Source organism: Rhea pennata, chromosome 1 (genome assembly GCF_028389875.1).
Source record: "Rhea pennata isolate bPtePen1 chromosome 1, bPtePen1.pri, whole genome shotgun sequence".
NCBI lineage: Eukaryota > Metazoa > Chordata > Aves > Rheiformes > Rheidae > Rhea > Rhea pennata.
Window position 1 is genome coordinate 123,533,422 of NC_084663.1, and position 16,552 is coordinate 123,549,973.

Genomic DNA, 16,552 nt, shown 5'->3' on the forward strand with positions numbered 1-16,552 from the left:
ACCATAGTGTAAACATATTGAAAGCAGAAGAGATTGAAGCAGAAATGAAAACATGAAGTTTTGAAATGGACTTACCGTGGGAGAGAGGAGAGAAAAAGCACTGATCCGGCTTTAGAAATGGTTGGCTGGTGCTAAGACAGAGGTTCATTCACTAGAAAGCTTATACAATGTGTCCTTGACAGTAGGAAACCGAACTTAATGACCCAGATGTTTGCTTTGGTGTGCTTCAAAATCCGTATTCTTCCAGAATGTAGCAAGCTAGCTAATTCACGGAGGTCTAACTCCACAATTAAGAATTTGCTTGCTATAACTAGTGGATGTTTTAAATGCTTGCTACTGCCCAGTGTTTGTTCACATTTGTGAAAGGTAAAAGGTGATGAACAGGGAAAAGGGCAATGCAGGAAAAACTGTCTCCTACATTAGTCAGGAATCTCTTGAATGGTGAGTACATAGAGAAAAACACAGAGGAAGGATAACATAACAGAACTCCCAATCTGCGTGTAGAAGATGAAACTTGAGTCATACCTCCTCCAACACGCTCAGGCTTAGCTTCCACATCATCCCATTTTCTTAAAGTCTACACTGGTATGAAGTGTATCTGAGATGATAGCTCAACCCCTAGCACTCTGAAATTGCTTGCCCCTCTGACACGCCTTCTCCTTATCCACCCCCCCCCAAACAAAACAAAACAAAACAAAACTAAACTAAACTCAAACCCACATGATCATGGAAGAATTGCATTCTCATGAAAGGTAACTGTGCACATTTTCTGGATATCACTGCTGCAACTGTTAATCCAACAGTTAAAAAGTAATAAAGGTAACACATAAATCAAAGGAAAATGTCCTACTTCAGACCCTGAGAACTTTTCCAAGCAAGACATTGCTCTTTCTCTATTTTTTTTTAATTTTACCTTTCCTTCACCCTAAACTTCTCTTTGTCCTGGAATCATGGGTTTTAATTGTCTAGTTCTTCTACACAATTGCAGTTTCCTACAACTTTTATCCTAAAGGAACTGCATGGCTGGAATTAATTTGTCAATTAACATGCAGCTTGGAGAAAGAACAGGTAGGATACAAGGAGAGGAGCTAGCTAGATGTAAAGGACTGGAGAAACAATAAAAAATAAGAACAGGAGACATATAGAGAGAATGTCTCTGGACAAAGAGAGAAGCAGCAGAGATGAAGAAGGAAGTGAGGTGGGAGTATATGAAAAATATATAAGGGAATATGGAATGTTTGTTAGGCAGTATTCTTCTAAGAGGAAGGATAGTTCATCCTGAGGTGTCATAAAGACACTAGAGCCTTGACATCGGACATTACACTTACTGCCCTTGACCAATCTGGTTTTAGGGGGAAGAGATCTTAGCCATACGGACATATCTCTTTTACTTCAATGGGTTTCGTCAACTCATTCAGCAGGCATTAATTGAAAGCTTTTAATTTGGGAATCTCTGTTCCAGCTCACTGTTGAGCACATATACCGCCTTCCACATTTACATGTAAAATCCCAGAGATAACTGATCAAATAGAATGAAACAGAAAACTCCCAATGTATCACATAGGTTCGGTCTCTGTGATACTGCTCTGCAGAGCTGGAAATCAAAGGGAATCATCTCACAGCACCTTTCTGAATTATATACATGCCTATCTTCCCACTGCCTGCAACACTTGCCTGTTTGCACCCCAGTTCTCCTAAAATACCACATAAAGGCTTCATCAATACCACATCAAGGCTTCATCAATAAATATGGAGACAACTAGGATGGAGAAGTTGGGTCCACGAGTAATTATTAGCTTTGCAGCCAGCTGATCTAGACCTATTTTTTTTTCTTCCTAACTCCTACATTTTCCTTTCTCACTTCTTCCTAAAAAGGCAGGAACTGCACCTGCTACAGTCAATATTTGTGCCTCCTACCACAAGTGCCTCTGCCTCTGTACACCACCAGCTGTTACATGAGTTGTTACACAAAAGGAGGAGAGACTCCTGCCCAGACTCCTATGGCCTGTTTCTTCCAATGTATGGCTCCAGGAAATGGGGAACAACATGGACTGAAAAGGTGCCTTTGGCTTAAAGGAGTCTTGCAGCTGGCTTCCTTCTGCCTCCAGCCAGCCGAGGTTGGCTGCTGACTGTTTTCCGTACAGATATATGGCGATATATCTAAGAACGATGTGTGTTGATGAGGACCATCTCCAAAGCCTCTTCTTCCAGAGTCTCAGTCCTATGGCAAACTAGAAACTTGAGTGATGGAAAACTCCAGTGGGTCTGCAACGGACCAGCCTAAAAGCTCAAGGTGAACTTGGTGACTCTGTTGTTTCTGGAAGAACAAGTCTTTTCCCTTCCAGGTGAGTTTCTTGAGGGTCTGGGCAGCCAACTCTACACGTGGAGGCCAGTCTGGAGGAGCAGAGGGGATGTCTATGGCGAGGTTCTGGGTTACACAGGACAAACTGAGGTTGACACAAAGCAGAGTTTATTTTGAGGCATTTTCAAGGAAGCCCCTAACTGCGAAGAGATCATTTAATATTGCAGATTTTTAGAGTCCACAACTCTGGCCTAGGCAGCCACAGCTCCTGCCTGGTTCTCTTGGTGTAGTCCTCGGTGGCGAGGAGGCAGCTTCCAACATTTCCATAGCTTTTGGAGGATGAAGGGCAACAAGGCTTCGAGGGCTCTGCTTTGGGGCCTATGCTCCTCTAAGCCAGGGGCTTGTTCTTCGCCCAAACCCTGCAACAGGTAGGAGAGAAAAAAAAGTATTTGCTTTTTTTAACAATGGCATATGCGAGATACAAGGGGACAGCAGCGCGGCCCCGCCGCCGACCACCCGCCACACCGCCGCCTCCAAAATGGCGGCGCCGCTCCCGCCACAGCCTGCCGCCATGCCCCGCCCCCGGCGGCGCCCATTGGCCGTTCCGGGGAGGAGCCCGCCCAGGGGGCGGGGACGGGGTGTGACCCGCCGGCGCGGCGCTGTCTGCCCGCCGGAGCCGCGCTGCGACCGGAGCAGCCGCCGCCGTCGCTGCCGTCGGGGTGGGGACAGCGCCATGGCCGAGAGATACGACGTGGTCGTGGTCGGCGGCGGCATCTCAGGTGGGTCCGGCGGGGAAGGAGGCGGTGGCAGCGTGGCCGCCAGGGAGGTGTCGGGAGCGGCGGGGCGCTGTCCACCGCCGGCGGCGGCAGCCGCGCCGGTGCCGGGCGCCCCTTCGGGGGCGGCTCGGGGCGCAGGCAGCGCCCGTCGGGGTGGCGGCTCCGGGGTCTCCGTAACCCGCAGGTAGCACGGCACGACGCGGGCACGGCGAGAGCCGCTTTTGTTCTCCCTCCTCTTTCTTTCAATTTATTTTAAAAAAAATCTAATTTCTAAAAGTTTCTAGTTCCTCATCCAACACGTGTGGATTTAAGAACATGACCAGTTTCGCTGAAATCAGCGGCAGGCCTGGAAGCTTTGCTGCAACGCATGGCAAACTGCTGTTTTTTAGCCCAGTCCTGGCTAAAAGACCACAGTGCGTGCCCAGAAGGAACCTGTCCCTCATATATTTTGTTCTGAGGCACATGTGCCCAAATAAATGCATATACAGTAGATCTTTTTTTTTTTCTTTTTTTTCCTTTCCTTTTCTTTTCTTTTTTTTTTTTTTTTCTTTTTCTCCTGTGACTTTGACATGCCAGATAGTTGGGTTTTGGCTTCTGACTCTTGCGAGTTATGCAGTATAATGGCTATGGTGGTAAATGTTATTCTCAGAAGTGCATGATGAGTATGCATATGCCCACAGAGGTAGATAGTCTCTCTTGCCAAACCACATACAAAATACTCAAATGCATTACAAAACATGTGATTGTTTGCATCTGTTTTTGTGTGGCTTTTAATTTCCACTACTTATTCATATATAATCCTAGATTTCTATTCAAACACTATGTTAAAGTGTTCAGCCTGCAAGTTGCATGATATGCGATATGTAGTGTGAACTACAGAGTAATACGTTGGTTTCAGTGGCCTTTTCCACCTACTTCTTAGGTGATTTAGAGTGGATTATTTCCATAGACAACTCATGCCTTTAGACTAATTGGCAACAGTTCCTAAGGATGGTTGCCTGATAGCAAATTACTGATTACATATTAATTATAAACTATTTCAAGTACGTTTTGCTGTTAATAAAAATTAATCATTACTATTTTATAAAACACAGTTGATACTGAACACCGTATTATGGCTAATTTTTAACTTGTACCTTGTTTTGCAATGAAAGTCGATTACAGAAAATTAACTAACAGTAATCTTCTACTCCTGCTTTCCAAATGAAAATGTTCTCAGTGTCATGTTTTTGTACAGCAGGAGTGCTACCAGCTCCATCTGTTTAATTAGTTGGGAGTCAAAGGGTTCAGCTTAAATGCTTTTAATATACCTTTGTTTTTTTCATTGTTGCCATGGGAGTATTTTCATGTCATGCTTGCACAGCCTCCATATCTTTTTCTGAAAGAGCACTCGCAACAGAAGCAGAGAAGCAGTATTATGCAGTGTTCAGCTGTAGGCTCTGCTCTTTGCTACCTGCAGACAGAAGTAAGTGGCAAGGGGTTGTAAGGAGCTAATTTCCTGTTTATTTTCTTTTACATCAAATCTTCTCCAAAGCACTCTGTTTTCATGGCCTAGCAATTTTACTCCTGCCTTCACATAAAGGTTAGAAAAATAATGCACAAAAAAATTACTGATGTCTTAACTCCTCTCTCCAATCACTTCCCTTTAGCTGATGTATAGCACTGATTCACCTCTGTCTTCTGTCCTTACACTTACTTTGTAAATCACTTACCTTGAAGTAAGGTGATAAAACTGTTTTTCATGTCTCCTTGCTCTTACTGAAAGCTCTGCCAGGCATACCAAACTGTTCTCCTGTGAGATCTCTTCTCCTGCTTGCAGGAAAATGAAATGAACATCATTTTTAAAATGGGTCACTCTTTGGAGACCAGCTTTGTTTTTGCTCCAGATCTGATGTTCATTCCTCCAGAAAGTCACTGTTTCTGAGCTGCCCCGGGAGAGCCAAGTAGGATTTTAATGTTACTGCCTTGAGGTGAGGAAGGCATCAGTTGGCATACTGATGTAAGATAGCAGAATGCTCCCATAATCTTCAAAGCATACTTGAGTTAGTACTTACAGACATCATCAAAGAAGCTGAACATGGAAGAAACAAAGAGTTGCTGATGTAGAGCAGTTCTGTCCATCTTTTATCCTTTTATTTAATTAATAGGATCTAAAATTTAGAGAGTAAAAAGCAGTCACAGTATAGAGAGGTTCAGAACCGTGGTAGTCACTTCCTCTTTGAAGGTGAAGACAACTTTATCCTAGGACATCACTTTTTTTTTTTTTTTTTTTTTTTTTTTTTTGTTGAATCATTTTCAGAGTCTTTTTTTACAGATTTGTTGAAAATCAAAGAATAAAACTAAAGAACTGGATAAATCACGTGTTCTATAAGGAAAATTCGCTCTAAGTTAGTCTTCAGTGATTTCTTCCAAGTCTGAAAGATGATCTGTAGCTTCTCATCTGAGGATATCTGGTCATCTACAGATAATAAGATGGTGAAGATATTTGTGAAACAGGAGGATTTATTAAGATGTAGATTCTCTTCTATGGGTAGAACTTCTGCTGAGGTCCTTGAAATTATTATGAATCATATAGATTAAAAAATATTTTTAGAAGAAAATTTCTGAACTTAAAAATGCGTATTTGAAAACACATAGCAGCAGCCTATATGTATAGTATATCTGGTACTAAAGAGCATTTAGATCTCTTTGCATTTACATTCAAAATAATTTCTCACAGAGTTGAAACTGCATAGGGACAGGTTATTCTGTTTGTTCAAAATCGTCTGTTTTTCCCTGAAGGGCTTCTTATTCCTAGAGATGGAAAAAATTGTGAGAAAGACATGAGGTGGGTCATCAAACTTGCTTATCATCTTCATTTATGAGATGCTGGTGAGCTTTCTAAAATCTAAATTTTGAAATCTGTTCAGAAGTTTCTTTTAAAAACTTCCTGTACATGTTTTCAAAACTGTTTTCCTGTCCATACTTTTGCATGGAGACCTCTTTCCTTTATTTGTTTTAAATGATGTTATCAGATTTTAAGCTAATCCTATGTAAGAAAATTTGCTTAAATTGCTAATGCAAAAATTTTGTCAACAAATTCAAATTAACTGTTTTTTCTCTGAAAGGCTAAGCCTTTTTAAAGTTATCTTAAATACTGTTTTATGTACACTTAGTGTTTTTCTGCTCACAACTAACATGACATGGTCATGTGAGTTTAGAACCAAAACCTACTCTAAGGCAAATTTTTCCTACTGAAATGTTAGGTTTATGAAATATTCACATACCTGCCGCAGCCTGATTGAGATATCATTGTGCTCTATCCTGTTCTTTTTCTGAAGTCTTTTTAGTTTATTTTTTTTATGAAGACCAGTAAGATATATGATTACAGTAGATCTCACTATATGAACTAGTTACAATTTCCTTTGAAAAACAGGTTAGGTGTTTTGGAGGTTGTTATATGAAGATGTTCAGTCTGTTTTAAAAGACTCAAACAGAGGGCAAAATTGTTCTCAAAACACAGCTAGCTCATGTTACAAGGGAAGTAAACATGAGTTGAATAACCTCACTATTTGCTTGTCAATCTCTTCTGTTTGCTGGTTGGTAATAATTACAATGTTGTAATACTCCTCCTTTAAAAAGACACAGTTTGTCAATGAGACACTGTTTTTGAAGAACAGTCCCAATCTAGCAGTCCTGTACAAGATGCCTATTTGAAAATAAAGAAAAACACCAGCAAGGATGAAATAGCTATGGAAGGATTGAACCCATCTGCAAAAGGATTGTGACCCTCTCAGAGTGTGACTGATGGTTTCTGCTCAGGTATCCACTCATGCAAAGAGAATCTAGGACATTTCCAACATCATTTTTTATAATGAATCTACGTTCACATTTCCTCTACTATCAGAGGGTTCTTCCTTTTTTGTTCAACTGCTTTCACGGCAATTACAAAGGCATATGAAGTAGTTAGGTGAAGCCTGCCATTTGATTCCTACATTTTTCACAAAAAATTTGGCCGAAAGCAGCTGAATAGTGCTATAGGACAGTTTTGTAGTCTGGGCAGCAGAGGGAATAGTTATAAGTCACTGACCAGTTCCTCCTAGTCGATGTGGTAAGAAGCTTTCTACTCTACCTGCAGGAAACATCCCACCTGAAGGCTCAGAGAGACGCATTGTTAAAGAAAGGAACTTCCATTAACTTGTTTAACCATTAGGAATTTGTGGTATTAGGGAAAGTTCTTTGTGTTTGTACAGAAAAATGTGAAAAGCGCCTTGGAAGGGGAAAAAAGATAAGTTGAGATAGCAAACAAGGGACTCCTAGGTAGCTATTATGGCAATAACTTTTGGAAAACTCAAATCTGTATGTAGTAATTGATGTTAGTGTTATGAACTGCGAAGTACATAAATGTTTCGTATATGTACTGTTGAATTACATACTTGGGACAAACAAGATTAGACACAAAGGAGGATGACAGTTCTTTGTAAGAAAGTTCAGTACATTGCTTATATGGGCCACCATTTGCAGCAGTATTTTAATTCATTTGATTTGTCAGAGTCTATTTTAGCACTAGATTAGAATCTAATTACACAGGAGATGGCAGGATGTCTTCATCTGCACTAGTTTACTAATTCAGATCAGACGTGCACCTTAGAGCAGCTCTCCTGACTGAGCCTACTTTGCTCTGTGATTCCAACTACTAATGGGGTGCTCAGCTGATATGACAAGGTAAGACCTAGTCTGAAGTAAAGCCCCTTTCATGCATATAGTATGGATGCTGGCTGGTCAGACTCCAACTGTTCTGCTCTGCAGATCTTCACCTCTTGTTCTGCACTATTTGCTAACACAGATTCTGAAGATTTACTTTCTTGGGATACTTTTAGTTTTGTAGAGTACAGGCAGTAACATGGAAAAGTAAGTATTTGAATCTTGTGCTTGCCTTTCACTACAGTACAGTCAAAAATAATTTACTTTACCATCCTGACCACACATGCACTTCCATCTCTAGCCTCTATGCTCTTTGCCCTCTTCTTGCTTAGTTTCTTCTTTTTTTTTCTTGTAATGTCAATGGATTTGCCAAAAGATCAAGTTTTGTGTACTTCTCAATTCTGATTTGCCCATTTTTACTTCTTGGTTTCATCAAGGATAGAAGTAATTTTATAGATACACAGTCCAGCATGTTTTTCCCCTAGTGAGTGACCATAGCATCAGTCTCCAGAAACTATCAAAAGTTAATCGTCACAGTGATAGAAGACCAGGTCAAATTGTGGTCCCCACCATTATCGAGGCTATGAGGAGCAGCCTACTGCTCGGACTGCATATAAGGCTTGTTCAGACTATATAACATGATCTCAGCAGTATGCAAGGTCCAAAGGGCAGCTGGTGAGTGGAGATGGTCTTACCAAAAGGTGGAGAACTGTGGCAAAAAGCCAAACAGGCATGTTCACAATGCCTGTGTACACAGAGAGCCTGAGCAATACAGGTTTATATAGCCCTGGTAGTCCAAGAAGTAAACTTCCAATGCTGCTTATAGTATCATAAACCAGCAGAGTTTACTCTATATTTACATATCTTACCCAGCAGCTAATGGCAATGGATTAGATCTTATGCATAATTTATTCACATTAGAAGGTTTTTCTACTTCGGAAGATACTATTTTGTATATAAACAGTCTGGGTGATTTTGGTGTGCACTTCCCACTGGCACAATTTGCTTCTCTATTGTGGACCTGACAGCAGTAGTTAAGTAGTTCTGTTATTTAAAGATAAGAAGCAATATTGTTTCATTGCTTATTCACAGGACAAGAGTGGTTTGCCTTTGTGCTGGGTCTCCATTATGTAGCAGCTGCTTCACAGGGTGCATTGATACAATGATGAAGTTTATATTGGCTATAAAAGTTTACTAAGCAATGGCATGTTGAGTTACAAACAATTCTTTAGTTTTACTTTACAAAGACTATATCCTAATGCACGTGCAAAGCAGTTAGTTACACTGTTTCTGAAATCATTCATAATTCAGTTAGGCTTAAATTTCTAAATGGAATTGCATTGATCTCATTTTAGGTTCAATCATTTAATTTTTATAAAGCCATTTTTGAAGATAACATGATTTCTTCTGAGCTGATAACCTATTTCATCCCTGTAAACTTATGTCAGATATTAAGGTTATTGCTGCTATATGAGATGGTTTGTCAGAATGTGATCATTCATCTAGCTAATTAGACTGATTTGTGACTAAGGGTTATAATTTGTAATCTTGCATGGTCCTTGTTTAGAGATATTTTTCACTAATTTCAATGATCTGTAGGAATGTAATATTGTACCTTGGAGTTTAAGCTATGAGTGTCTAGTTTTATTTTAAATAAATCCATGCCCTTGTGTTCTTATTGGTTGCAGAAATTATTCTGTCAACGCTTACAAACACCCTGTAGGGATTCTGCTCAGCAAAGGGAGCAGATTTAGCCAAATGACATATGAAGATGTTTCAACAGTTCAACACTTGTAAAGCTGGCCAGACTCAAATCTCATTCCTCTAACAACATTTGCAAAAAGTTTGTGGTCAGTCTTCAATGACAGGACAGCCTTTTCTGTCCTGTCAGCTGTCTGTTCAAACAGCTTGCTTGACAGTTATATCCCAGTGAAGTCCCTTTAAAAACTGTGTTTGCTCCAATAATGGTTTGCACAAACCATTATTGTGACCAGTTTGTGGGATTAGAGGGCTGTAAGGGAACAGAAAATGAAGAGCAGGCATCAGTATCTCGGTTGTCCGTATCTTGAGTTCTGGTAGAGTTATCCCAAAAGGAAAAGGCGGAATGTGCCTGTGAAGCCACAGATGAGTTGCAATGACTTTGACTCAAGAAACAGGGATAACCTCATTTATAGAGGGAGCAGGCTTCCAAGGAGAAGGAGGCTGAAATACATTTAGGGACAAAGAAGCTCAAAGAAATTTGTACTAGCTTTTTTTCCCCTTTCTGTCCTGTCCGCTTCCTGAAGTGGAATTCATTTCAGTGAATAATTTTGAAAGTAACAATATGCTGTTCTTTCACCTTCTATAATGATTTATACCTAGACATAGTGAGTGCATAATTTTACCATTGCTTTACTGCCTTACCTCTGCTTTGCACAGTACATGTGCACAGCAGTGAACTGAAGAGTCTGGTTGTGAGTCATTAGAGACTCTGGCACCTTGCTGTTACAATGATTAGGTTATAATGATGACCGCTGTTTGACATTTCATGTTTCCAGTGGTTAAAATGTTCCATGAAGTTTTAATTAATTTGAAACCTGCCTGTCTTACAGGCATTGCTTTCTGACTATGCTATTCAACTTCATCCATCATGTTGTTCAGTTTCTAACATATAATTCAGCTGGGAGTGAGACAAAAAAGATGCCTTTGTAACCCCTTGCCTTCCAGCCAGCTGGTCTTTATATATGAATTAGACCATCAAGATAAAACGCTGAATGTAGTCTATTTGGTTGAGTACACACAGCAGCAGCTGATCAAACAGCCAGTTCACACTGTACTTCCTAATTACATTGAAAGCTTGCATATAAACTTGTATCTTGTTTTCTTGAGTGATAGATCCAAGTTTGGAATGCATTAAATATTAAAGCAAGGGACCTCTTTTGTCCTAGCAAATAGGTTCATTTTTATAAGGCTAACTTAGCCAAAGGTGAAGTCAGTGCTGTATATCAATGCTAAATACTGGGCACAAATGAGGAAAGAAGAAGGTATAAATTAATTTATTTTATAGCTTGAGTGATACCTTTTCCCCTATGCTTCTTTCACCTTGTTTTTCACACATTGTATCATACCACAGATGCGAACTAGGCTGTTTAGCTCATACACCTTTTCGTGCCTGCAGTAGGAGATGGAGAGAAGTTGTTATTTGAAAATCTTTTTATTCAGTGGTTTTCTTCTCTGCTTTTCTGGATGACTTCTATGTTCTTAACCTTTGGTAGCCCAGCTCACTTGGTTGCTTAAGTCAGCTAGGGAATAGTTCATCCTGAGCTGGCCATTGAGAAAGGAACTTTTCCATTCAGATATCAGCAGAACTGCTTGGCATGTACAGTGATTAGGCAGGGAAGTAGAGGGGTTCATCTTCACTATTTCAGTTTTCAAACAGATAAAATACAAATCCTTGCAAGCTTTACAAACTATTATCTTCTTGTGTGCGTGTGTGTGTGCGTGTGTACAGTTATCTGCCTCTGTACATGTGGTATTTAATTACTTATTTGATTACATAGATGGCATCAGTTTCCAGAGAGTCGCTGGGCACTGCTTGGTGGATATTTGAAAGTGACACCAAGACATGCTCTGCCAACATATGTAGCTCCATGGTTGCTAGATGACAACTAGATGAAAATAGTTAGCTGAAGGTGAAGCAAAACATTAACTGAAATGAATAACCAGGGAATAGGGACATGGTTGTTCAGCTGTGGGGTTTTGCTAACTTCCCCAAGAAGTGAGTCTCTAGATACATGACTGTGAGTCACCAGTTACTGAGAAATCTGAGAGATTACATACAATTATTTAATGTCAAGATACAAGAGTTATGGTTTATGTTTTATAATTTCAAATCTTCTCTTTGATCATCTGTTTTGAGCATTTACCTTTGTCTTTAGGGGATTTAAAATAAACAAACAAACAAAAATTATTTGCTTGAAAACACACAAGAGTTAGCAGAACAGGCCAGTATTTCTCTTCTGCATAGTTGTGTAAAATTCTCCCAATTTAGCTTAGTCTTTTTGTCCCTGCATTGCTTTGTTTGAAAGCAAAAATTTTCTTTCAGAGTTAATTTGGCATTTTATATGCCTTTACACCTCTTCATAATAGTAATGCCTAAAAAGATGCATTTAGTAAGCTACCCTCCTAGCACCTCAGCCAGGTAGGGGCTGAGACAGGACTCTATACCCAGTGCTAAGATACATTTGTTCTAATGCTAGGATATGTGTATTCTAGGGATACTTCATCTTTTAGTTCTCTCTATCTGTTTCTTCTATCTGTGTGTTGTGTTTGGAGGCAGCCTAGGCTGTTAACTAGCAGAGTAAGCCCAAATGAGGATTGAAACTGTGAGAGAAAACTGCAATACATGTAATAATAGTAATCAGTTTACTTTACCTGTTCAGTACGTCTTGAGACCATAACAAAGGACAAGCAGATTTTATTTTATTTTTTAACTTGACTGGAGCCTACAGAGTTCTGACTCTTCTGAGTGTGAGGCACCCCTAAATCAAGTCAAACGTCAGAGTGTGCCCAGCTTGTGGCCATATTTGGAGTAATCTAGGGGAAGAAGAGCCCTAGCTGCCTTGGTGTGTGTGCTGTGCGGCAGGCATGGGGCTCTGCTTAAGCAGAGGGCTCCACAGAGAGATGTTTGCCCTCATCATGGGCCAGCACTGCAGTTTCTCTCCCCTCTCATGGGCCACCTGCAGCTGGTCAGTGACTGTCCCTTTGGTCTGAGCAGCAATGGCTGGTGCATGCATCTCTTCAAGAGGAGAATGCACTGTGTTGTGCAGAAAATGCTGGAGTTGCTGGAGCAGTGACAGGGAAGGCTTGTGAAGTGGGGGGTTAAAATTTTTTTTCTCGCTCCATGTGTAAGACGTGACAAGTCCGTAAAATGAATGAAGTACTGAATAAATGATTGATACTAAAAATGTTCTTCAGTTGAAATGCCAGAGTGGCCAATTTTGTCAATCTGAAGTTTCACTGGAGACTTCTTAATGTAAAAACACAATAGAAACCAGAAGAAACTGAAAAAGAAATATCACTATCCCCCCTGGGCAATGGCAGAAGAGCTGTGGTTCGAGAGGTGTCACTCTGAGGCCCTGACATACAGGGTGCTACATATGGGTGGCTGCTTGAGCCTAAGTAGATCTGCACTGAAGGCAGTGGGTTTCCACATAAATGCAAAAAACTCTTGTCTTTGGGCAGTGTTTGGGCTTAAGAACTACCACTGTGCTCTTCTCATTCCAAACTGATCAGGCTGTATGTCACTTACCAGGTGGCCTCGAACAAATTTTGTTATTTTTTAAACTTTATTTAATAAATACTGCTCTCTGCACTACAGATAAATCATCTAGAAATACTCTCAGAGAGAAAAGATTACAGGAAGTTGAGGACGGAAATTAGCATTTATGCTCATGTAAAGCCACATTAACTCGAAGACCTTTTTACTGGCCTCTGTGGCCTGGTTACACAACCAGCTTTTGCAGAGAAAGACTCGTTGCTTCAACTAGACAATGAAATGCTAACAGAAATAAATTATATTTGCCCATAGAGTCCGCTATCCTAGGTAGAAATGTTATGTCCTTTGTACAAATATTTTAAGTAAATGTACATTTTAAACGGGAGGACTGATAATGTCTTTTTCTGTTCCTTGGGATTTCTGCAACTGTTACTTTTAAATTCTCTTGGGTTGTAGATGAATATTCATTTTAATAGCATTCACCACTGCACAGTGATGCAGCTTTGGAAAAAGAGTATTTACCCCCTACTCAAAACTACTTGCAACAGAAAAGAGTTGCTTGGACACTTTTCATTTTAGTGTTTGAACATGTGGAGCTAGGGTGTCTAGAAAAACCCGGAATCACGTTTTACATATTTTAAGTTATCTAGAATAACCCAAGTCACATTTACAGAGACCCAACTCTAACATATATTTAGGTTCTTAACTATGATTTAGTCTCTTTCTTCCGTGGGCTAGAGTCTGAGATCTAAAATACTTTTGTGGATGTGGCCCAGTTGGAGAGTGAAGAAGTTACCTTCACCTTAAAAGCATGTGGATTTAAGTGAAGGGGTAAGTTAATAAGAGGGATAGTGCAGGTATTGTGTTACAGGATCTGGTTGTCCTTGTAACCCATTGCTCTTCAGAAGTGTTTTTCTCTAGAAGTCCTGGAGCAGCCTGGATACTGCAGATCTTTTCTTCAGAGAGCACTAAAGCAGGATAACTCACTGTTAGTTCTCTTTTGCACCATTCACCGTTCTTGATACCCTATGTCAATTTGATGTGAACTGAGTTTCAGGCAGTGCATTCTCAACTATCTCTGTTGCAGCATTCCAATTATAATTCTGAGCATGTCGCTTGAAGGTATAAAGGGATAGTATTCTTTGCAAGAGCAAAATCCCTTGACCTTTCCATAATGCGAGGAAAACTGTTAAAAAAAAAAAAGAAAAAAAAGAGAGAAGAAAAAGAAAAGAGAAGAAAAGCCTGTATCACCTGAACTCATCGAGACCCTGGGTCAATATTGTTTTGCCTCCTTTTTCTTTACAGCCCTTACCTGGAATGCCTTGCAGGCATTACTGTATCAAACCATTATTTCAATTGAAAGATTTTAGCTGACTAATGGTGAGTGATGGAGGTAAAGGTGACCAGTGCCAGGTTCAATCTCTCAAAAACAGAGCAGTAATCAGATTTTGTTCATTAAGCAGTCAGCACAAACAAAAACAATGCTATTAAGCACCAGTTTCTTGCACAGTAATGCAATAAAGAAACTGTGGAAGATTTCAAAGAGAAAACCCATGGTGCAAAATAGGTGCTTAGCTGCAGACAAGAACATGTTTTTTCTTTGTTTCTGCCCTCCATCTCTTGTTTTAGTTCTGAATCACAGCGTTTTGCAAACTATATTATATTAGTGGCCGTCAGCTTACAGAGTGTTTTTGTTACAACTCTTAAAAGGAGGTCAGAAAACAATAAATGTAGGCAAGCAGCCTTTTTTATTTGAGTACCTGGGTCTAAGCAAGAGTAAGCAGATTTTTTCCATTAACTGATCTATTTTTTTGAGGTTAGGAACTTACACAGAGGATCTTCCATATTGAAGAAGTGTTTTTCTTCTTTCTCCACAATTTACCTGAACTCTTTGAGGCATATTCCTTTTTATTTCTTACTGTTACCCTAAATCAAACACTGTAACTCTCCTAACCACTAACAAGTGGTTTCTCCTGGAAAGTTCTTCTTTAAAGAATTTTAAAAGAGATTTATTTTGTTTATAGTACAGAAATTTGGTCAAACTCATTCATTTGACTTGTGTATTTTGTATGTATTTCTGAGGACTGCAATATCAGATATGGTAGGTAAGGATTACTGTATGAAGAGATCTAATAGCAAGAGGACTTGTTTTTCACATGATCCCATAGCAGTGATGCCAGCTTCTGTAACTTTATGTAGGTTTTGAGTTTTGTTGTTTTCTTCTTAACATTTCAGCTGCTTCAATTTTATGAGTTTGTGAGGCACTTATTGAGAAAAGAAAGAAAATTTCTGGCCCCTCTGGTCAAAGTGAGACTTAGCCTCAAAATCAAGAAAAATAACAATCTTGAGGTTTCTAAAGTAACAGGTGGTCTAACTAATGATTTTTGGATACTTAGGCTTGGAAATACTTGAGGTCATTTAGTTTAGTGCCCTTAAACTCAATATTTGTTTATAGGAGACATGAACAATTATAATGCTTTTCCTTTTTTGGCCATTAATCTTGTAAAACATTCTGTTTTATCCCACAGTTTCTTCATTAGTCCCAAAGCAGCAAGCTGCACTCATTCAGCAGGCTGAGTTACTGTGCCATTTCCAAAGTATATTTTAAGACAGATCCTCATATTGAGCCTCAGAGTAAGTTTATTTACTGCCCTGGACCTCATCTAAAATTCTCAGGCTCAAACTTCCCGTCTCTCTTTATTGCTTCTGGCTACTTTGCCAGCAAACTCCGGGAAAGGAGAAGCTGTTATCTGACATCTTTGCAGATAGTGACTGAGGCTTGGCTGAACACACTGAGAGCGGAGAAGGAATCCTCAAGAAACACAGCAGATTTGTCCTTGTTTATCATGTATTTTACAGCAACCACTGCTCACTCAGACATGCTTGAACTTTAAACTAGCTACCTGGAAGACTGATTGCAATGCAGTTGCTGCACCTATGAAAACTCAGTGGAAAAAGCTGGTGATTATCCCATGCTAAAATGTGTATGTACCAATGTACCATGGGATATACTGGTAGCAATGACCAAGCTAATGCAAAGCTTGTTCACATATGACTGTCCATGTTGTGAAGGCCCAAGGATGAAAATCAGCTGTATGTTCTTCAGCGGTTGGTAAGGATCATGGTCTAAATAACATATATTTGCTTTTTTATTATTTTTGATAATAGCATTATGTGATTGAGTAAAATAAATTGAGATGAAAGCAGTATGGTAAGAAGTACTAGTAGATTGAGAGAGGTAGGTTAACCGTAAGTGGGTTGTTTGGGAGTGTAACACCAATCCACTAGTTATTATTGTATTTTTTTTTTTTATTTTTTTTCTTAAGGGTTTGCATTCAGTTCATTGTTATGCTACATGAGTGCATCTTGGTGCAAAGCTTCTGCAAGGTTTCATTCCTGCTTTGTTTTAGAAAATGACCTGGAGGGCAGAGAGAGAGATTGCCTGATCTGCTCAGTTCTTCTTGCAAGTGATATGGAACTGAGTTTTTTTTATTTTAGGTGTACAGCTAAAGGCAGTAAAGGTTTACTGTTGGC

At 39.7% G+C, this 16,552-nt stretch overlaps 1 protein-coding gene across 1 annotated transcript in view; it reads left to right on the forward strand.

Annotated features, from left to right (window-relative positions):
* The first annotated feature begins 2,987 nt into the window (after positions 1-2,987).
* Positions 2,988-16,552, forward strand: part of MAOB (monoamine oxidase B) — a 51,758-nt gene continuing 38,193 nt past the window's right edge. Inside the window, exon 1 of the mRNA XM_062599591.1 lies at positions 2,988-3,081. Coding sequence (XP_062455575.1) covers positions 3,036-3,081 — 46 coding nt within the window. The 5' untranslated portion in view covers positions 2,988-3,035. The remainder of the gene's footprint in view (positions 3,082-16,552) is intronic.